Source organism: Drosophila santomea, chromosome 3R (genome assembly GCF_016746245.2).
Source record: "Drosophila santomea strain STO CAGO 1482 chromosome 3R, Prin_Dsan_1.1, whole genome shotgun sequence".
In the NCBI taxonomy this organism is placed as follows: Eukaryota; Metazoa; Arthropoda; class Insecta; order Diptera; family Drosophilidae; genus Drosophila; species Drosophila santomea.
Window position 1 is genome coordinate 13,796,824 of NC_053019.2, and position 21,140 is coordinate 13,817,963.

Sequence of the window (21,140 nt, forward strand, 5' to 3'; positions counted from 1 at the left end):
TAATGGGCGCGTGACCTGCCTGTCTGCAGTATGGCAGCTCTGATTTATGCAATGTACACACACCAATAAAATGTAACATTATGAAATACCGAAAAATTTAAAAATTATATTGGGTCCCAGCTTACATATTAAACAAGTTACTGTATAAGGTCGTTTTCTTTTTACTTGTATAACAGTATTAAAGTCATGGATATAACTTTTTAAAGGATATACGTTAAAGCAATAAAATACAATATTTATACATTAACTGAATTACATTACCTATGGGCTATAAACATAAACAACAATAGAAATTATTGAATTGTTTTTATTTAAATTTGAAAGCCCTCTCCTTAAATTGGATTAATTTTATTTATACAAAATTATTTTATAATTTAATTTTCAAGTTTCGATTTATCCTTAAAGAGACAACGACTTGTCTCTTTGATAAAACCAATTTTTTTGTTTAAAGAATTCAGCTTAAACTTGATATACAAAAAAGAACAGAAAAATATATATATTATAAGCATCTATGTATTCAAAAACAAAACTGCGCGCCCACCCGTGAATAAAAAGCTCAATAAAAAGTCTAAACATTTAATCCAAAATACCAGATTCTCCACCCCCAAAAAAAAGTGTGCACACACCTTTCGAAAAGCCGCCATCATTCACACACCAACACACGCGAAACCAAGAATAAAACGGTGCAGAGGCAAAAAAGAGGAAAAGAGGAACGAACGTCGGTTCTCTTCTCGATTCAACACACTTGTCCAATTTCATTGCGTTTGCGATTATTTTCTACTCAAAAGCCACTACCTATGCATAGTAACTTAATTCAACAACTACTGTGATCGCCAAACATCGGAAAATAACAAAAAAGCACGTCAAGAATTGCCAAGTTAGTTATTCTCATGAAAAAGTACAACAAAAATTGCAACAAACTAGACTAGTGTGTGTAAGAGAGTGCATTGGTGTTCGTGTCTGTGTGATTTGTGTGCAGCTTGCAATTTTGTATTGCATTTTATACGTCTCGACCATCATTTAGTAAACCCAAAAAAAAACCGCATTATTTCAGCGCTCCACAAAAAGTCCAACTCTCCCCGCCCTCGCAGGAAGATAACAAAGAAAAGTGCTGCAAAAAGTGCCGAATTTTCGGCAAACTTCAACCCAAAAGCAATACACACTGTGCATTACAAAAAGGAATAAGAAGAAAGCGGAGAATTATCGCTAAAAAAAAAAAAGAAAAAAAAAAAAAAAAAAAGGTGAGCCGGCGGCGGCCTCGTGTGCGCGGTCTAGAAAAACTAGCATTTTCCATTTGTATTGGGTGGCGCATACTAGAAAAAATCGGCATAAAAAATGTTCTATGGGCGTGTTTTTCTCTTTGCGCTAGAGCTATTTTTTTTTTTTACCATTTTAGCGGCTTTTTTTTATTATCGCTTGCGCATAACCTAAAAATGTTCGAAAAATTTTGTTTTTGTAAATTTTTGTTTAAATGCTGCTCTTCAACTATAGCTTTCTTTGTTCTTCCTACACACGCGGTTCGCAAGCAGAAATAGAGAGGGAAAGAGAGAACGCAAGAGAGTGGCGCGTTCATAACCGAATAAGTGTGCGTATGTAGGCGTGTGTGTGTGTGCCGCAACTCTTTATGCATTATTTGTTTAATCGGCAAATGTTTATGGCGAAAATGGGGCAAAGGACACCTGCAAACTTTGATATTTACTTACAACTTTTAAAATTTGTCCAAGTCGTATTGCAAGCCAACAGTTTAATATTTTTGCTAAGCTGGAGTTCATTGAATGCGGCGCCACAACCTTGAGACCCGAACATAACCTCAATTTGATTCATGCTCCCCGCTTGGTGGCTTCTTTTTTTTTGCCCAATTGTATGAGGTCATTTACTTGCACACACACACACACGTGCTAAGCCCACTCAGCCAGGATCGCGGGCATAAAACTTGAGGCCCGTGCAGGTTTAAATGTCCTGCAACGGCAAGCAAAATGGAATTTCGCCTGACAGCTGCACTACACAAAATTTCCCCTTTTTCGCATGTGCAAATGTGTGGGGGGCCACAAAAGTGGGTCAAACTGCAGCGCGCTGCGTCTTTTTTATATGCACTGCGGTAAAATGTGCTCCCTTTTAGAGGGCACAACTTCCCCTGCCCCTACCCCTCATCATTGTAACCAAGTAAAACTCCAGATCCTTATTGGAGAGAACAGCAGAGGTCAACATTTAAGTGGCCACAAGTGTAAATGAACACATCTAAATTTTAAGTTTATTTACCTACCTTTCTCTTATTAAATCTGAATTTTCGAGATGAATTAAGCCATTTAAAAAAGAGTTTCGAGATTGTAAATAACAAAGTAACCGCTTCCCTAGATTTCAAATGATCAGATTGAGAAATTGACACTGCCGTCTAGGACTTTTAATAACTTTTGTAGTCCCAAAACCAGACAGATCCTCTGTATATTAATACATTAATTTTAAAGTGCGTGTATATTTTTTGCACTATTTCGCAGACGTTCGAATCCCACACTCTCGAGTTCAAACAATCGACACCGATTAGCCACCGTGTCGAGAGTTCCAACCAAAAGCTAAGAAGGGAAGTAGAAATTGGAAGCGGGGACAAAGAATCCGAGTCGAGGAGTCCGTAGTTCAGAGAGAAAGAATCAAACGCCAGCTATGGTCATGGATGCGACCCAATCGCAGCAGCCTTCGCCGCAGTCGGTAGGACGCGAGTTTGTCCGCCAGTACTACACGCTGCTGAACAAGGCGCCCAACCACTTGCACCGCTTCTATAACCACAACTCGTCGTACATCCATGGAGAGTCCAAGCTGGTGGTCGGTCAGCGAGAGATCCACAACCGGATCCAGCAGCTGAACTTCAACGATTGCCACGCGAAGATCAGCCAGGTTGATGCCCAGGCCACGCTGGGCAACGGTGTGGTGGTTCAGGTCACCGGGGAGCTATCCAATGATGGCCAGCCAATGCGGCGCTTCACCCAGACGTTCGTTCTGGCCGCCCAGTCGCCGAAGAAGTACTACGTGCACAACGACATCTTCCGCTATCAGGATCTGTACATCGAGGACGAGCAGGATGGCGAGTCGCGATCGGAGAACGATGAGGAGCATGACGTGCAGGTCGTCGGTGGCACTGTGGATCAAGCTGTGCAGGTGGCAGGAGATGTAGTTGCCCAGCAGCCCCAGCAACAGCAGGCTCCTCCGCAGCCGCAGGCTCAGGTCGTGGTGCCCCAGCAGGTGGCTCCTGTAGCGGCCAGTGGTGCTGCTCCACAGCAGATCTTCTACCCATTGCCAGCGGGTGCTGCTGCCGGACGTCCTGTAGCCGTTTTGCCGCCAGCTCCGCAGGCAGCGGCGGTCCCACTGCCCGCGCAGTTCACCGTTCCGGCGCCACAGCCCATCCAGAATGGTGTGGTCTCGCACGAGGAGCTGCAGCAGCAGCAGGTGTTGGTCCCACCCAGCGTGTCTCCTTTGGTGCAGCAGCAGCAGCCGACCGGCACGCCTGTGTTGCCAATTGTCCCAGTGCCAGCCGCGGGCTTCCAGCAGTCGCCACTGGTGGCACCACAGCTCATCCAGCAGCAGCCACCAGCACAGCTGCCCCCGCAGCAGCAGCAGCCACCTATCCAGCAGCAGCCTGCGCAACAACAGCAACAACCGCTGGCGGAGCCCGAGGAAGTGGAGGTGCCACCAAGGCAACAGAAGCCACCCACGCCCGTTGAGGATTTTAAGACCATTCACGAGCAGCAGCAGCAGGAGAAGTACGAGGCCGCCAAGCAGCAGCAGAACGAGCCCAAGACGTACGCGAATCTCTTCAAGTCCACGTCCTCCTCGCCCAGCGGCTTTGTTAACGCTGCCCTGCAGCAGCAGCAGCAACTCCAGCAGCAGCAGCAACAGCAGCAGTCCATCAGCAGCAACACCTATAACTCTTCCTCGGCATCCACGGGTGGTGGTAATGGCAGTCAGGTTAGCTACTCCACCACCGCTTCGTCCTACAACAACAGCAATGGCAACTCGCGACTGGACAACGGTGGCCCGCTGCCGCAGCGAAACAACTCGATCCGCAACAACAAGGGTGGTAAGTTCATCAATCCACCCTTAAAATAAACGGGGTCATTCCCCTCTATTCGGTTTTAATATAAAAACTCTTAAAGCTGTAGTGCGAAGCCTTGGATTTCACGTGAAAACAGTGTTTACTTAGAAATACTTCATTAGTTTTCTTTAGGGTTAATGACCTTTTATGTTAAATTGCATTTTCCGTTTTCCGTTCATAAGTATTGAGCCATTTTGTTGTTTTTTTTTGTTTTGTCTTATCAGATTCTAACTTAATGTTGGCTTATGTGATAAGCAACGTTGAGTTATTTTTATGTTGCGCTTTTTGTTAACTCTGACTAACAGATTATTCTTCACATTTCACAGACTTTGAGCAGCGTCGCTCGAGCAACACGCAGCAGTTTGGTGATAATCAGCAGCTGTTCTTGGGCAATATACCGCACCACGCCAGCGAGGATGATCTGCGCGAAATTTTCTCACGTTTCGGAAACGTCCTGGAGCTGCGCATCTTGTCCAAGGCTGGCAACAAGGTGCCACCAGGCATGCGCAGTCCGCTGAACTATGGATTTATTACCTACGACGATCCTGAGGCGGTGCAAAAGTGCCTGGCCAACTGCGTAAGTTAGGCACAAACTAGATTTAATTATTTATATACTGTAAGGTATAATCCAAGTGCAAACCGAGGGATTATCGCCTTACTTTTTCAGTTTATTAAAAGGTGATCTAAGCATATTCTTTCCATTTGATAGCCCCTGTACTTCCCGGAGAACTCTCCCGATGGCCAGAAGTTGAATGTGGAGGAGAAGAAGCCGCGTGTCCGCAACGACATGGTGCCGCGTCAGCCGATCGGTGGCAACAACCTGAACAACAACATGGGCCGTTTGGGCGGTAACAACGGTCCGCAGTCGCGTCCGATGGGCAACAACAATGGCAGCGGTGGTGGCATGATGCGTAACAATGCCGGAGGCAACAATCTGCGCCAGGGGGGCGGCGGCGGCGGAGGAAACGGTGCTCCACGCCTGGGAGGCGGCGGTGGATTTGGACAGCGCCAGGATAACCGCACAAGCGTCGGCAACAACCAGTCTAACGGACCGCTGCGCGGTGCCGGAAATGGACAGACTGGAGGTGGCAACTACGGACGTCGCTAAGAAAATTCCAAAGCACGACATCAGCAAAAGCATCAACAAATGAGCAGCAGCAGTAGCGACTACAGCAACAACAAAAACAGCAGCAGTAGCGACTACAACAACAAAAACAGCAGCAGCAACGACTACAACAACAAAAACAGCAGCAGCAACAACCCAACGTTAAAAAACATCGACTTCTTCCACAATGCAATCAATCAATTACATTCAAGAACATCTCATGCAATTAAACACACAAAGACACACAATCACGCAAATCACACTAACATAAAGTAGTTCGAGCAACAGAAACCGTCAACTGTCCTTTAAATGTTCCTGAGCGCAACTCGGGGCGTCGAGCTACAAAAAAAAAGAATGAAAAATATAATGAAAAGATCTTGAGTCTTTTCTTAGTTTAATTGCGTTAGGCTCGCTTTTTCCAGCCAGTTCGTGCCAAAATAAACCGAAATTCTGTGCAAATCTTCGTTGTGAATCCAAAAACAAAAAGAATGAAAGCTTCAGCTCGGCAACTGCTACTCCCTACCACCCACCACCCCTCACGGAATCAATTTCACCTTGAAACACGTGTATTATTTTTTAGTCTCAACCATGCACACCACCCACAACACACTCATCGAAAACACTAGATCGCACACAAACAAACAAACAAACGCAAGATACACTCACTCACCCATTTTAGCATAAATGTAAACTTTAGTTTCAGCTTCTGTTTGGCAAATAACCTTCAACTAAATCTATCTTATCTTAAGTACGCAAGATGAGAGAAATTTGTTTCAAAAGAAGGAAAGAAGCAATGCAACACATTTTTGTTTGTTTTTTCATTGAATAACCCCATTACTTAAGCTAAAAAGAAGAGGAAATTAAAAGAAAAAACTTACGAACTTAGCTAAAAAGATATAAACTGAAAAAAAAAAAACAAACAAAAAAATGAAAAACCTTTGTAAAATGCAATAAAAAAGAGCAAAAGAAAGACTTGAAAAAAATTAATTTAAAAACTAAAAAAAAATGGAATGTAAACCCAAGAAAAATGTAAGGCGCGATAAAGCACACAAGAACACAAACCTCTTAAAAAACATTGAAAATAAAGGAAAATCAATTCAGCACCAAGCCGCAAGAAGGAAAAGCGAGGAAAAACACAAACACACATCAACGTCGACGTTTTGCGCCCCAGAAAGTCCGCGGCATTTTAGAGCCTGTAAACCTTTTGCTACTTAAATCTAATTTGCAGACACTGACACATTTAACTAGCTAGTCTATATAAGTATCGTATCGGTTCAGTTCGGATCGGATCGGTTCGGTTCGGTTGATATCGAATGATTGTTGAGATGAGAGCGTGTGAGGGCAAATGCGGTGCCGGCGCCGCAGGCGGGGGCGTGGTCGATGCAATCGATGATGAGGAACGGATGGACAGACGGACAGTGTTTTCGCTTTTTTTATTCGTTCTGAGTAATGAGTTCAAGGTCGTAAACCAAACTAAGTCAAGCAACTTCAAACGATTTGGTGTTTCCAACGCAGTTGTGAACTAAAACTTAGTACATATTTTTTAAATAAAATCAAGAAAAGCCCAAAAAAAAAAGAACACGAAATGGGAAGATGAGAAGCATATAAACACACAAAAACCTATTATAATAAAAAGTTGGGGGACGAAACACAAGCTACTAACATTTTTCTCAAGGTAAAACAAGCAAAACATGTAACAACAAATATATACAAAAATATATATATAAACAAAACTCATATAATTTAATGTTAACTTTTAGACTTACCAGAAATCTAAATATACATAAATATATATATATTTATATAACTGCTGCTGCAAAAGAAAAATAAAGCAGCAAAGCGAAGAGAAAAACTGAAAACATTTAAATTCGTGTGAGCAACATTTGAGTTTTGTCGCAGGCGTCCAAATATAATTGCCTAAGTTATTCTTGTTTTGTTAAAGCTAAAGGACTTTTGATTCGTTGGAAACATATCATTTGTTTTTGTTGTTTGACGCCTGCCCTAGAGAATCAATTGCTAAATTAATTACAATCAATCAATTTCTAATGCAAGCACACACATTACACCACGCATTTCTAGCACTGTGAACAGGGTCTAAAGCAATTTTAGTGCATTTTTTGTAAAACGAAAGTGTTAGTGTTCAAATCTTAGCTCAACGATCAGTGCTGAAAGTGCACCGTGGACACCGACAACACCATAAGAAAACCCATAAAAACAGCATCAAACAATACAATACAAATCAGAGGTACTAACTAAATCTATATAAGAGTAAAATAATAACAAACAATTAGAGTTCATGCTCATTTATAAGTAAACCGATGAAATCACAATACTGCAGTTTGTAAAGAGTATAGAAACCAGGAGGGAAACACTTAATTATAATTTAATTTATATGTATACAACTACAAAATAACTATAATAATAAAAACAACCACAAAGATTCAGCGTGTTTACCAGAAAACTTATGATTTGTTTCATTTCCGCTCAAGATTTTTCAAAAGCACACTTTTGTTTTGGATCGGTTCGTATTTCCTTTTCTGGTAAATACGGTAACTCCTGAAAAGAAACACCAACAACTGAAAGACTAGAAATCTGTAAGGAAATATATCAAGGCGACTTAATTATCCTGCGACTGAATCCGATTCCCATTGCCTTTGTGTTGAAACAACTGAAAAGCCGAGCATTCTGCATTTAAGTGAAATTGATGCGCACAAAGCAGAGCAATCGAAAGCAATTTGCATTACTTTAATCAAACACAAGCCAGTCGAAGAAATATGTGTGTCCACCACTCCCCCCCCAAATCCCAAATTCCTGGCATAATTCAGTGGTGCGTTTTATAGCGTTTCAGATATAAAACATTTACGCAAAATCAATTCACTCATGCAATACATGCAATACTTTAAATGAAAGCAAAAAAACAAAAAACCAACAGAAATAGTATAAATAAAGAACAAGAGTTTACGATTTTAAGTCTCAAAAAATCGCTTGTGCTTTATTATTCATTTATCTTGTACGGAACCGCTAACAAATTAGTAATGGCAATAAACTTTAGCAGTAAGTTGGGGTTCACCTTCGTTTCATTGCCCGCCGCTTAGACACCTGCGAGCATTAAACACCAAGAAATATTCGATTATTTTTCCTATTTAAAAAAAAATTTTTTAAATAAAAAAACTTACCGTAGGCTGGTGGGGAAGCCCCATTGGCGATTTTTGGAATCACGCCGTTGGTGGGCGTTTGAGCGGGCTTGAAGATCTTGTAGTCCTCGGTGGGCCACTTCTTGATCGCTCCGACTCCCACGGCGGCACCTCCAGTCAAACCCAGTCCCAACCCAACACCCGATGTGCCATCCGCATCGCCACGGGCGCCCAGATCCAGCTTGTCATCCAACGGAGTCATCTGGACGACCTTCAAGTCGGTCTTGGGACGATCGCTGGTCGATGTCTGGGCATGTTTGTGCCCAGCCTTCGGTGGCCATTCAACCACTTTGCTGGGAGTCCACTCCTGGGCAGCGTAGGTGCCGGGCTTCGGATAGGAGGACCACATATCCGTAGCGTGTCCGGCAAACGGGTTACCCGGCTGTGACTGCGGCGGCGTCATGTACTGTCCGGGTGTTGGCTTGGGTGCCACCGGAGTCACATAGTGGGCCCAGCCGTGAGTGAATGCCGATGGCGGCAGGACGGACTGGGCCAGGTAGGGATTGTAGTTGGCATTGCTGTTGTAGTTGTAGCTATCCAAGGTGGGCGGCTGGGGCGGAATGTAGCCGGCTCGGATCGAACCGGAGACGGGGAACCGCAGACGCTTGCCGGGATCGGGCTTCTGGGTGGACCTCTTCACCTCCACCAAGGTCTGAAGGATCGAGTGCTTGCCCTGGGCTAAAAATCAAGCAAGTTCAGACTTTACCTATTTGATCATATAAGTATAACTCAAGACTACTCCGGCCATCATAGATACTTAAATAGTTGAATTTATCCAAAATGACTTTTCAATAAGTGAGGAACAAAAAAGCTTACCCAATGCCTTCTCGGCACTTGATGGATCCTCAAACTCCAGGAAACCAAATCCTCGTTTACGCCCAGTGTCCTTGTCCATGAGCAATTTCACGGTGGCGACTGCGCCAAACTGCGAAAAGTATTCGCGTACGGTTTTTTCATCGTGGAAGTCCTTCAGACCACCAAGGAAGATCTTGTTCGATTTCACGAACCCGGCTCCAGCGCCACAACCTCCGAGAATGGAACCAACGCCTCCAACCCTGTTGAACTCGTAGCGCGGCAGAGCCGGCTTGGTCTCCACAGCTCTGATTAAATATTGATAGATTTGAATTTTTCAATGAATAGAAATTGAATTGAACATAAAATATTTGATTGGAAATAGGGTAACAAAGGATTAAGGAACTCACTTATTATCAATGGTGTGGGGACGGGCCCTTTGGACAATTTCGATGGATTTGGGATCCACATAGGTGACGAACCCAAAGCCCCTTGAATGGTTGTTCACCGGATCCCGCATGACCACCGCGTCGGCCACGCTACCGAACTGACTGAAGAATTCGCGCAGCGTATCCACAGTCGTCTGAGTGGATAGGCCCCCAATGAAGATCTTGCGCAAGTGCTCGTCGCCATCGTCCTTGATGGCCGTCTTTCTGTCAGCTTTGCACTGTATACGAGGACTTTCGTTAAAATCTATCTACGAATATGTTGGGGGACTATGATCTTACATCTCCAAGGCACGCAGACGTGGCACAGTTATCCGCATCCATTTTTCAAAAGATATCCAAATTAAAACAGCCCGATTCACAGCACAGAACTGAAGCCAATCACAGATTGAATGACTAGCACATAAATCAAAACGTCAATCACCTAGTTATGGACTATCGAAAGAGGTCCATAGATATAGTTGCCACCTATAGATGATTCAGCATTATTGTGTACAGAAAGGGCTTAAAATCGATAGGGTTGTGTTCTCCTCACTGAATCCTTTAAATGTATCCCTATAAAATATCGGTCACCTTGCCTTTTAAGAATGGTAGACATTCTAGATATACTACATACCTGTATACAAGATTGTATTCCATATCAAACTCCATTGATATCGTTATACCCGTTACTATTAGAGAAAAAGGGTATAGTAGATTCGTTGCAAAGTATGTAACACGCAGAAGGAAGCGTTTCCGACCATATAAAGTAAATATATTCTTGATCAGGATCGTCTGAACGCCTCGATCTCAGCTAGAACGTTGAGATTAAGCATGCAGCTTCCAGAGACATAGCGCAAGTTTGTTGTCCGAATGTTGCCACGCCCATAATAAGCCGCCCAAAACTAGCACCCCCCATACTTTAGTGGTGCGGGGTCGGTCCCGAGAGCAGGATTAACCAACCAGCAGATTCGGCTTCCACGGCGATGAAAATCTCTCCCGAAAATTAAATACAGCTTATGTTTTTGCTAGTGAAAATGATTCTTTATTGAGAAATTCAGAAACAAAAAAGGTGTTAGTAAAATACCGACTTGTTACCGTCACTTACCTCCGCATACCAAACCAGTTAGCCAGAAGGGAGCCACCAACCAAAGTCCAAAGTGAGTCCAGGCCACCGCTGTGCCGACTAAAACCATGAACTTATACCTGGGGGAGATCTCGGTCCACCCCTTTTATCGGGAAACAAACCGTTGCGTGGAGCAGATTTCGTATCCGCGTATCCGGCCCGGGAGGGAGCATCCGTCCGTAGCCCGGCCAGTCTTGCAAAGAAATAGGCAGTGCATTAATACGCGGTTTGCCTGGGGGTTAGGTGGGGGTCTCTAATGACGGTAATTAGCCCTGCTCGCTACCCTGCCGATCTGGGATGAATCGGAACCCCGGATTGTGCTGCAGCTGCTGCTCCTTTTTGCTAGGATATTGCTCCTGTGATCATTTCGTTTCGTTTTGGTTCGGGTGGGTAGGTAACATTGGTTAGGATTTTATTTTGCTTGTATCTCGTCGCTTTCGTTTCAATCGTAACGAACTAATTACAGAATGTTTGTGATATTTGTTTAGCGGTTTCTTTTTTTTCTGGCTTAGCGTAGCATCTACTTCTTAAGGACTAACAGAGTTGGTATGTATATATGGATTTCGCTTGCTAGGACACCACTTCTTGACCACTGTGCAGCATGTACACAAATATGCGTGGCATTCGCTTTTCAGGAATTGGGATCTTCTTTGCCATAAATCATAGAATAAATATATAAAAGTTCTTAGTTGTACAAAAAAGTGATTACAAAATATGGTTCTATTTGATTTCTTACATTTCGCTGGATCGCTATAAAATAAAATCAATTGAAAATACATCTAGCTGTGGGCCATTTCGACATGAATAAATATCAAGGAAGGTACTCTACCTTATAACACCCTTACAACAACTGGATCCAGAGGAGAATCCGTCGTCGCTCAGTTGGTAGTCAATTTTATACAATAAAATTATTGTTTAATTTATATTTTGTTGGTTGGTTTGTTTCTTTCTTTTCGTTTGTTTTTGTTTATATAGTTAAAACTAAGCGTTCAGGGTTCTTAGCATCCTAAACATGAATTGATCAGCGAATTATTGGTTACAAAAGAGAGATAGCAGCATTCAAACTGTGGACAAGTGGCGCCGATTCGTTTCGTTTTGCTTTTGGCTGTTTTGCTTAACGCATATTATTTGCTTGGTGCTTTTGGCAAGTGGCTTTTGGTTTTGGTCTGCAGGTTCTAAGGCCGGACCCAAAACTGAATGCTTGCACTTGCTCTCGGCCTGGTTATTGGTTCTGCATCTGGATTTCTTGGATCTGATCTTGTCTGCCTGGTCTGACACACACCTGCTACTGATTGCCTGCCTGTGAATGTGCTTGTGCCTCTGCATCTGCCTGCCTAGACTGCCTGTTTGTCGTCTAGCTTGAACTGACACTCTCTCTCTATGTGTGTTTACCTAGTTGCGAAAGAGGAGAAAATTTTGCATTAGCTTGGATTCGTTCCGAATGAGATTGATTGCTTGGCTACCAACTAGCTGCCAATAACGACCAAAGATCCGAGCGTTCGAGATAATACAATGGGATAGGACCTGCGGTCCACTTAATTTATATTTACCTTGTCTAGTAACGTCTATTGCCGCCGCCCATGTTGCCACCCTGTCCACCGCCTCCGGAGTTGTAGTTGTTGCCGACAAAGCCTTGACCACCTCCACCCTGGTTACCTGTAAAAGATGAATGCATTGTTTAAGCTTGTCTACATTATAGTCAAAAATCTAAATTATCTATCTTACCCTTGTTGAATCCTCCACTGCCTCCTTGACTGTAAGGAGCTGGACGGTTGTTGCCAAAGTTGTTGTTGCGCTGTGGTCCACCACCGTAGCTCTGCTGGTAATCGTTGCCAAAGCCTCCGCCACCGCCACCACCGTTACCGCCCCAGCTACCATTGCTGTTGCCGCCGTAGCCACCGCCGCCACCACCACCGTTCCAGCCGCTGTTGCCGCCACCCTGGTTGTTCCATGGGCCACCTCCGCTTCCGCCCTGCTGGTTCCAACCGCCCGAGCCGCCACCCTGACCGCCTCCAAAGTTGCCGCCGCTGTTGCCGAAACCGCCGCCGCCAGCTCCGCCCCAGTTGCCTCCACCGTTCTGCCGGTTCTGGCCTCCCCAGCCACCGCCGCCGCCTCCCTGGCCGCGATCACCCTGGCCGCCACGACCGCCAGCACGAGGACCTCCGCGTCCGCCCTGGCCACCGCCACCTCCTCCGCCACCACCACCGCCCTGGCGATCCATGTCCTGCTTGGCAATCGCCTTCTTCACGTCCAGGCTCTTGTTCTTGATGGTGTGGTTTTTCTGGAGAATGATTTTGTCCACGGGATCGTAGTCATCGAACTCAATGAAGGCAAAGCCGCGCTTCTTGCCGGTGTCCTTGTCGGAGACAATGTTCACGCCCACGATCTGGCCAAAGTCCTTGAAGTACTCGCGCAGGCACTCCTCATCGTGATCGTCCCGAAGTCCGCCAACAAAGAGCTTCTTCACCGTAGCTCCCGCGTTCGGGGCATCGATCTCCTGGCGCGGCACAGCCCTCTTGGGCTCCACGGTGCGTCCATCGATCTTGTGTGGCCTGGCATCCTGCGCATTGTCGATCATGTACGACTGGGAGTACGTGATGAACCCGAAGCCGCGAGAGCGCTTCGTCTTGGGATCCTTCATCACCACCACGTCCACAATGTTGCCCCATTTCTCAAAGTGCGCCTTTAGGCCTTCGTCTGTGGTGCGGTAGTCCAGGCCGCCGATGAACAGTTTGCGCAGCTGCTCTGGCTCGGTGATCTGTGGGTGCGTTTAAAACGGATTCAGGGTCAGTAGATATACAGCAAAATCACTAAAGAACTTCTCTAAATGAAATGAAGCTTTTAAATTAATGAATATAAAGTTGGCTAATTTAAAATAAATTTTTTTTTTTTTAATTAGTCTCGTTTTTAAATACATCGATTTCTGTACAAATTCCAATAAAATTGATTCTAAAACCAATGATTGTGGAAAAAATAAATAAATAGATATGAGAGAGTATAAACCGGTTGATTTATTTTGTTTAAAAACGTGTTTGGAATAATATTTATTTATATATATATTCTTGAGTATATGCAGCTGTTAAAAGATGTATGAATAAAACGATAATAGTGCTCAAATATCCTTGATTCAAAGTGAGTACATATTGCTATCTTATCGGTGGTAAGAGGCAGAAAGATATGTATCACATGGGAAATTATTAGATCAATACGATCACAGATCGAATGAGATTGGCCATTGTTTATTATAGTAATTTACCTGGCGAGAAAACGCCGCCCGCCATTTTTTTTTTACTATTTGCACCGCCATGACAGCCCGTATATGTATATATGCAATGTATGTGTGTGTGTCCATACGCGCATGCATGAATTTTCGTTTTCTTTTTGCGGCAAGGCAAACAGCCGGCAAGTTTTTCATCGGCAATTACATATATTTTTCGCACAAGGGGGTCAAAAAACTTGTACCTTGTTAAATTCGCACAGAGATCGATGGCCTGGACAATTCCACGTACTTTACTTTCGGGGCAAAAGCCGCGTGCTATATTATATGCAAGAATTGTCGGCGTCGACATTTTGCACTTTCCCACGCGCTGGCACAAAAAGTAATTGAACATTTTGTCACTCACCTCGTCGCCATCGTCGTAGTTTCCGTTGGAGTCGTTAATATCCGCCATTCTTGTATTGTTTGTTCTTAACACTCAAGCAGCTTCAAAGTCCAAGCACCGTATGTCAGGTATTACTGTTTTGTTTTTTTTTTCACAGCAAATGCATGAAAAAATAAAATGTACAGCACGCACAAAGGAATAAGTGTGCAGTGTGACCAAGTGTTGAGTACGCTAAAATGCCAAAACGTTGCGTATCGCAAAGAATTGGAACGATAGCTGGATTGCAATAAGGGTGTTCATCAATAAAGCGACTGAAAAATTTGTTAAAATTACCATTTGATAACAATTATTTCTTACGTGTTTTAAAACATTTTTCCTAAAACGGTATCATCCGATAAGGAAAAGAAAATAGTATGTTGTCTTTAAAAAATAATTTTTGTGCTGCTCTTAAAATGTATTATTATTAATACAGTATTTTTACTACCGTGATAAGCAACAAATACATAACAAATGCTATCATTTATTAGCTTATATTGCATTAAAAAATGAAATGTGTTGAGAATTAAAGAAAAAAAATTAAATATGAGAAAGCAATTTGTTGAGCATTCTAGAAAGAAAACTTTGATTTATTTATGTATTTAAGAAATGAAATGCTAGCTGATATTAAAATAAAATAATATGAATTCAAATTGTATTACAAAATAATTCTATTATTAGTTCTGATCACCTAAACATGAACTAGAATACCCTCATGGCAGCGAAACGCATTTCGCGCTCAAAACATCGATAGGCGAAATATCGTTTCATTCCACCGTTGGATTGGCTGTCATACATCGCTTTTGTCTGTCACTTTCACTTCCGTTTGTGTCGAGTCGCTTGCGTTTTTTCGTGTGGTAAAGAAGTCTAATAAATAGAGAGTGCGACAGCGAGTAAATTGTAAATTTGCCACAAATATTCTTCAGTAAACGGTACGTGCTAGTGAATACGATTAAGTGAAGAACAGCGCATATTTTGCGTTATTGAATTGACTCGTTTTTGCAACGGTTCTGTACACCCGGTACATTGCGAGCGTGTGTGTGTGTCTGCCCTCTGTATGTGGTGGCCGCCATCTTGGCGAAACACACAGCGCGTGCATGTGTGCGTTTTTTCTTTTTTCTCCATTCTGAAAGGATAGTCGAGCAAAATAGAGGCTGGAAAATGAAACGGTTCCCTTGCTGATTATATACCTCTATGCATTATTTTGTAGCACCTGCTCCAGATACGTAAAGAACCGTTATCATGGTGGGATCTCGAGTGTATGTGGGCGGTCTGCCCTACGGAGTGCGCGAGCGCGATTTGGAGCGCTTCTTCAAAGGCTACGGCCGCACTCGCGATATTCTCATCAAAAATGGCTACGGTTTTGTGGTGAGTACTAAAACCATAGTTTAAGCTGGCATAGTGCCGAAAGTCAGCAAAATCGATTTCAAGAAATTTCTGCAGGCCTCGCTTGTGTAAAAGTAGCGAACCCTTAAATACCCTTGCTTGAAACTAAAGATCTTCACATTTGATATTACCATGCTAGGTAACAGGAAATTAGGGTTGTTCTGGCACATGCCTTTGCTTCTTAGACATAATTATTCCATTAATTGTGTATCAAAAACAGTGAGGTAAAAGCAATTGCTTGTACGACCGGTCTATTGAAAATTGAAAACTACTCAAAACGAAAAAAAGCACAACAAAACATATTATTCTGAAAACCAGCGTGTTCCCATAAAAGAAAAACGTTAAAAACTCCACGTTAGTGCGCGACATAGTAGACAACAAATAGGTGGGGCATTCTGCAAGGGCAGGGTAACCTCATACTAATTCCATAATCAATACTAATCACTAATTAAATTTTCAGGAATTCGAAGACTACCGCGATGCCGACGATGCCGTCTATGAACTGAATGGCAAAGAGCTGCTGGGCGAACGGTGAGTTGCTAGATATCAGCCAGCTCAAGTACGACGTGACTCACATTTGTGTGTTCTATATTCTTGCAGTGTGGTTGTTGAACCCGCCAGAGGTACCGCTCGTGGCAGCAATCGCGACCGCTACGACGATCGATATGGTGGTCGGCGGGGCGGCGGCGGCGGTCGTTATAACGACAAGTAAGTAGTACGGCCAGTAAGCCTTAAAACCGGACCAAAGTAGCGACGATACCGTCCTCTAACTTCGTTTGCGTTGAAGTTTGCCCTAGAATTAGCACTGCCAAATTGTTTCGTTTGAAATCTCCATCCACACAGATGCAGCCAGCTTAAATCGATTTGTTTACAATGCTCTTGCAAAATCAGTTTACATTTTAAAGCTACCATTATATACCTATAATAATAGCCCCTTGCAATAGAATCAGAAATTTATATTATTAATTTATTATAATAATTTTATAATTTTTTTGGTGTAGTTTTTATGTTGAGTGATAACAACTATTCATTGATAATTTAATCATATAAGCTGATTTCCTCTGTGTGGAAGGTACCCAAAAGACACTGACTTGCTGTTTATATTATTATTTCCAAGACGCTCCGTTTTCCTATGCATACTATGAGTTCCTTTTATTTGCACGTTACCCATCCGCATAGTATGTAAAATTTTTAATTTTTTGCGCATAACCCGAATGTATATATGCATATGCTGGTATATTAACCATTAGCGTTGATTTTTGTGATGGAGCAGCGGGAGCAGCAGCGCAGTGTCAATACTAATTAGCGAATCCATTCAATTATTCACCAGAAACAAAAATTCCAGATCATCCTCTCGTTATGGCCCACCGTTGCGCACTGAGTACCGCCTGATTGTGGAGAATTTGTCCAGCCGCGTTAGCTGGCAGGTAAGTGAGCATGGAACGATGTATCGCGCCTATGGCGTGGTAATCACTGTAGCTTAGATTCGAGGAGTGTAGTACTAGTATTAAAACGGCTAACCGATTGAAATGGATCACTATTACCATTACTATTACCCATTAATCAACTTACCCATCCCAGAACCAAGCACCCTTTTCGAGCCCCTTTTTGATTTCGAATTACTCCCCGGTGTCTCTGTCCTGTTTTGTGTTTTAACTCCTCCACTCTGACTAGAGCCAACTCTTTAATCTGTAATTTAGGCATAAGCTGTACAGTTGACCTAGGCTTAAGTGAAACGAAACAAAAGATATTGCTAAAACCCTGGTACTGATCGGTGTAATCTACCCACCATTACTTTCTCTTGCACACACCAACCGAAACCGATAAAAAAAGAGTTTGATGTGCTTTGACTGAGAGATTCCCTACTCGGCTTGGTCAAAATCTAAAACCGAAAGAGAATCGAATTGAATCGAATCTAATTGAATCGCCGTGAGAAAGACAAACTAGTGACCGACCGGTTCAGAGTGTTACCCAAAACCATGATGTGGTGGAAGACAGAGAGAGACAGTCCCCAGAGCAGCCCCAGATTGGTTTCGATCTGCGAACTACGATCTGCGACCTACGACCGACCTCCACGATGCGCCATCGCCGCCGCCTCATCCATCCGTCTATTCCAAATATTCGAAAACATAAAACAGAAAACATAAAGAATGAACAAGTCGATCAGAATCGAACGTACAACACAAACACCAAACTGAATGCAATACCAAAATCAGAAAGCAGACGAAGACGATGGACGTTGATGAGCTGCCCGGGTCAAAAGGCCAGCCCACGTATTAAAGCCCACTGATTCAAAAGACGTAGGCTGGCCTCTTGCGTTAGGTATTTAACTCTCTGCTAAATACATTCACAATTTTAATTACCAACAATATTATATAAAGAATTGTCAAATTCCTTATAGCCATTGTGAGTGTGAGGGTGCGAATCGAATCAATCGAATGTGGTTAGATGAGAAGCTTGCGTTCGCTAATTCTGAGATGATGTGATGGTCTTGGCGACGATGAGAGATGAGCATATGACGATGATCGATCGATGACGATGACACGATGCTGGTCGCGCATATTCAGTTACCAACTTCGGCTAGTGCCTCCGAACTTAGTCCTTCCCCCCATTCCCGGTTCTTCTGGCTTCCGGCTCTGACTCTGGCTTACGGCTGCTGCTCTAGCTGCGGCTCCGGCATACGGCTACCGGCTCCGTCTCCGGCTGAGACTACCGACTAGACAACCAACCCAACCCGTTGGAGAAGCGAGAGCAGCGTCCCGAAACGTATTTCTTATTTTTGCAGTTCGTTTGTGCGTGAGGTGCCGAAGCCGCTGGTTGTTGTCCGCCTCTGACCGGCAAACTGCTCCAAATGCTCCACTCTCCGGCTCTCTGGTGCGGTGGTTCTGGCCAGCGATGTCTGCTCTGATCTGATCTGACCTCCTGACTGTATCCGGTGTGTGGCTTCCTCCGAAACTAAACGAAAACAGCTACCGCAACACTTGAATACCTTTTTGCCATTTATAATATGATTCTGTTGTACATGAAAAAACATAACAAAACTAAGTACTTGGTACGCGGCCAATCCAAACCAAAACGAAAACCAAATCCAATGTAACAAAACGTAACGAGCTCTGGCCATCCATCCGCTCATCCGCCTGCCTGGCCACTGGTTCTCTGGCTGCCTGGTTGAGTTAACGATGTTCGATCGGACTTTCGATGAGGTCATGAGGTGTCCTTGGTGTCATTGGCCCACAGTTACTAGGCAGACAATCTAAACTCTCGGTGTAGAAACGATGTGTGTGTCCTCCTCTCTCTGAAAGCGCATTAAGTAAGAATTCAATTACAACTATTTTGTTAACTTTAATTTATTTCCAAACCAAATCAACTCTATATATATCTACTATCAATTGCCAACCACTGTTAACTATGATTGTTTACGCTTAAGTTTTGTGCCGCGTGCAGCGTGGAGTGTTTGAATGTTGTGCTCGGGACGCTCTGGGCACCTCTTCCTTTTCTCCTGGCCAAGCGAATCCTTCGTCCGGAGTGAGGTTCTCGGTTTCCACACGTAGGCAGGCGCGACAAGAGCACAGGATAGACGAACACAGGGCACTGAGTGAAGTGAGAGAGAGGGACTTGTGAGAGGCTGGGACTTGGTTAGGAGCCCCAATAACCCCGAAAAACATTCAGAATGCTCCACCTGCTGCACGGGCTGTCCTTTAAGTTGCAACCACTGCCGTCGGATGCGAATTGTGCGAGACATCTGCCAAAACAATTTCTCTAATTACTATGTTTTCGTTTCGACTTTGTGCGTCCCTGCAGGATCTTAAGGATTACATGCGCCAGGCTGGCGAGGTCACCTATGCCGATGCCCACAAGCAGCGCCGCAATGAAGGGTATGTTTCAAAATGGAATTATTTTTTATAACTGAGTAACTAAAATTGTCTTTCCTTGCAGCGTGGTTGAGTTCGCCTCGTTGTCGGACATGAAGACGGCCATTGAGAAGTTGGATGACACTGAGTTGAACGGCAGGCGCATTCACCTGGTCGAGGATCGTCGTGGAGGACGCAGTGGTGGTGGTGGTGGTGGCGGCGGCGGCGGCGGACGTGGACGCTCCCGTTCGTCCAGCTCCCGTTCGCGCTCCCGATCCCGCAGGCGCTCTCGCTCCCGCCGCTCGTCGCACTCGCGCTCCAAGTCTCGTAGCCGCTCCAAGTCCCGTGGCGGACGCTCCAAGTCCAAGTCGCCAGTCAAGTCTCGTTCTCGCTCCCGCTCGCGCTCCAAGTAAGTATAGAACATCGTTATGTTGGGATCGTACTTAATATAGGTTGTTTTGTCCATAGTTGAGGTTATTAAATGCTTTGTGATATATGCTCTAATATTAATTTCAATAGATTTTACTAGATAGAAGACGTATTAATTGCGATCCCTGGCTTTGTGTTTTATATGATTACCCACTCATTTGATTACTTCACTTCCGCTGCAGCAAATCGCGTGACGTGTCCAAGTCCAAGTCGAAGTCCCACTCCCGCACCCGCTCCCGTTCTCCCAAACGTGAGCGTGACTCCCGTTCCCGATCGCGCTCCGTCTCGAAGCGCGAGTCCCGCTCCCGCTCACGTTCCAAGTCCATCCGCCGCGACTCCCGCTCACGGTAAGTTTGGCTACAATCCGATGACCTCGGCTCAATATAGACAGTTCACGATTCTTTCTTTCGTGCTTTCTTTGGTTTTGTTTGGATGCACCTGTTTGTAGCCCGCCAACAACGGTGGCGGTCGTTCAAAAGCTTGTTCTATAGTTTACTACAATGCCTTTCTCTTGCAGCGATCGATCCGCATCGGCTGACAACAAGTCGCGTTCGCGCTCACGCTCCCGTTCGGCCTCGCCCAAAAATGGAAACGCCTCGCCGGACCGCAATAACGAGAGCATGGACGATTAGATTAGTTAGCTGTCCCATTAATATTAAAGCACTTGATTTTAGACTTCTACTATAACTATTCTACAAACAACAAAACTCAGACACCCCTACTACAACCAAAACTAATGAATATGAAATCATACAAATCCACCACTGTCGAGCCTCGTCATTTTTTTTAGTATATAACCACAAATTGTTCTAAGTTTTGCTTCGACACTTGGAGTTTCCCACTCGCCGGTGGGCCATGTGCTGGAAAATGACAGGGATCGCTCCGTTGGACGGACGGGCCGTGAGTGTGCCGATTTGGATTCAAGAAGTGCACATGGCCATGGAATTAGTGCGACATGTACACCGGAACACTTTAAATTGTCTATACGATGAGTAATTTCAATAAATACGGATAAATTTTAACTAAACATGTTTGTTTGCTTGGTGGCTTGCCAACCTCAAAGAAATATAAGGTATTCGGTTTAATCATATAAATTTAGTTTATTGTGTT

The 21,140-nt window shown here is 44.0% G+C and overlaps 4 protein-coding genes across 7 annotated transcripts; 2 read left to right on the forward strand and 2 right to left on the reverse strand.

The window, feature by feature from the left end:
* Nucleotides 1-664: 664 nt before the first annotated feature.
* On the forward strand, nt 665-7,650 carry LOC120454596 (ras GTPase-activating protein-binding protein 1). Its single transcript, XM_039640048.2, has 4 exons — nt 665-877; nt 2,496-4,069; nt 4,411-4,661; nt 4,794-7,650. Exons 2-4 carry the CDS (start codon nt 2,659-2,661, stop codon nt 5,190-5,192), a joined length of 2,061 nt encoding a protein of 686 aa, XP_039495982.1. The 5' UTR covers nt 665-877; nt 2,496-2,658; the 3' UTR covers nt 5,193-7,650.
* Nucleotides 7,651-8,153: 503 nt separating this feature from the next.
* LOC120454597 (ribonucleoprotein RB97D) lies at nt 8,154-10,061 on the reverse strand. The gene is made up of 5 exons (XM_039640049.1): nt 9,904-10,061; nt 9,586-9,842; nt 9,200-9,483; nt 8,366-9,061; nt 8,154-8,288 (listed from the first exon to the last, which is right to left on the reverse strand). Exons 1-5 carry the CDS (start codon nt 9,943-9,945, stop codon nt 8,281-8,283), a joined length of 1,287 nt encoding a protein of 428 aa, XP_039495983.1. The 5' UTR covers nt 9,946-10,061; the 3' UTR covers nt 8,154-8,280.
* Nucleotides 10,062-11,107: 1,046 nt separating this feature from the next.
* On the reverse strand, nt 11,108-14,553 carry LOC120454599 (heterogeneous nuclear ribonucleoprotein 87F). Its single transcript, XM_039640053.2, has 4 exons — nt 14,350-14,553; nt 12,452-13,484; nt 12,277-12,382; nt 11,108-12,118 (listed from the first exon to the last, which is right to left on the reverse strand). Exons 1-3 carry the CDS (start codon nt 14,395-14,397, stop codon nt 12,282-12,284), a joined length of 1,182 nt encoding a protein of 393 aa, XP_039495987.1. The 5' UTR covers nt 14,398-14,553; the 3' UTR covers nt 11,108-12,118; nt 12,277-12,281.
* A 591-nt stretch (nt 14,554-15,144) lies between these two features.
* Nucleotides 15,145-20,791, forward strand: LOC120451673 (serine-arginine protein 55). 4 transcript variants are annotated; one of them, XM_039635549.2, is made up of 9 exons: nt 15,146-15,296; nt 15,575-15,732; nt 16,211-16,281; nt 16,351-16,458; nt 17,081-17,177; nt 19,552-19,625; nt 19,687-20,010; nt 20,213-20,377; nt 20,548-20,791. In XM_039635549.2, the coding sequence occupies exons 2-9, from the start codon at nt 15,607-15,609 to the stop codon at nt 20,660-20,662; spliced, it is 1,080 nt and encodes a 359-aa protein (XP_039491483.1). In that variant the 5' UTR covers nt 15,146-15,296; nt 15,575-15,606; the 3' UTR covers nt 20,663-20,791. The 4 variants fall into 4 exon arrangements, with proteins under 4 accessions (XP_039491486.1, XP_039491483.1, XP_039491484.1 ...); XM_039635550.2 differs by having other exon boundaries at nt 17,096-17,177; XM_039635552.1 differs by lacking the exons at nt 19,552-19,625; nt 19,687-20,010; nt 20,213-20,377; nt 20,548-20,791 and adding an exon at nt 17,584-17,640 and having other exon boundaries at nt 15,145-15,296; nt 17,096-17,177.
* Nucleotides 20,792-21,140: the final 349 nt, after the last annotated feature.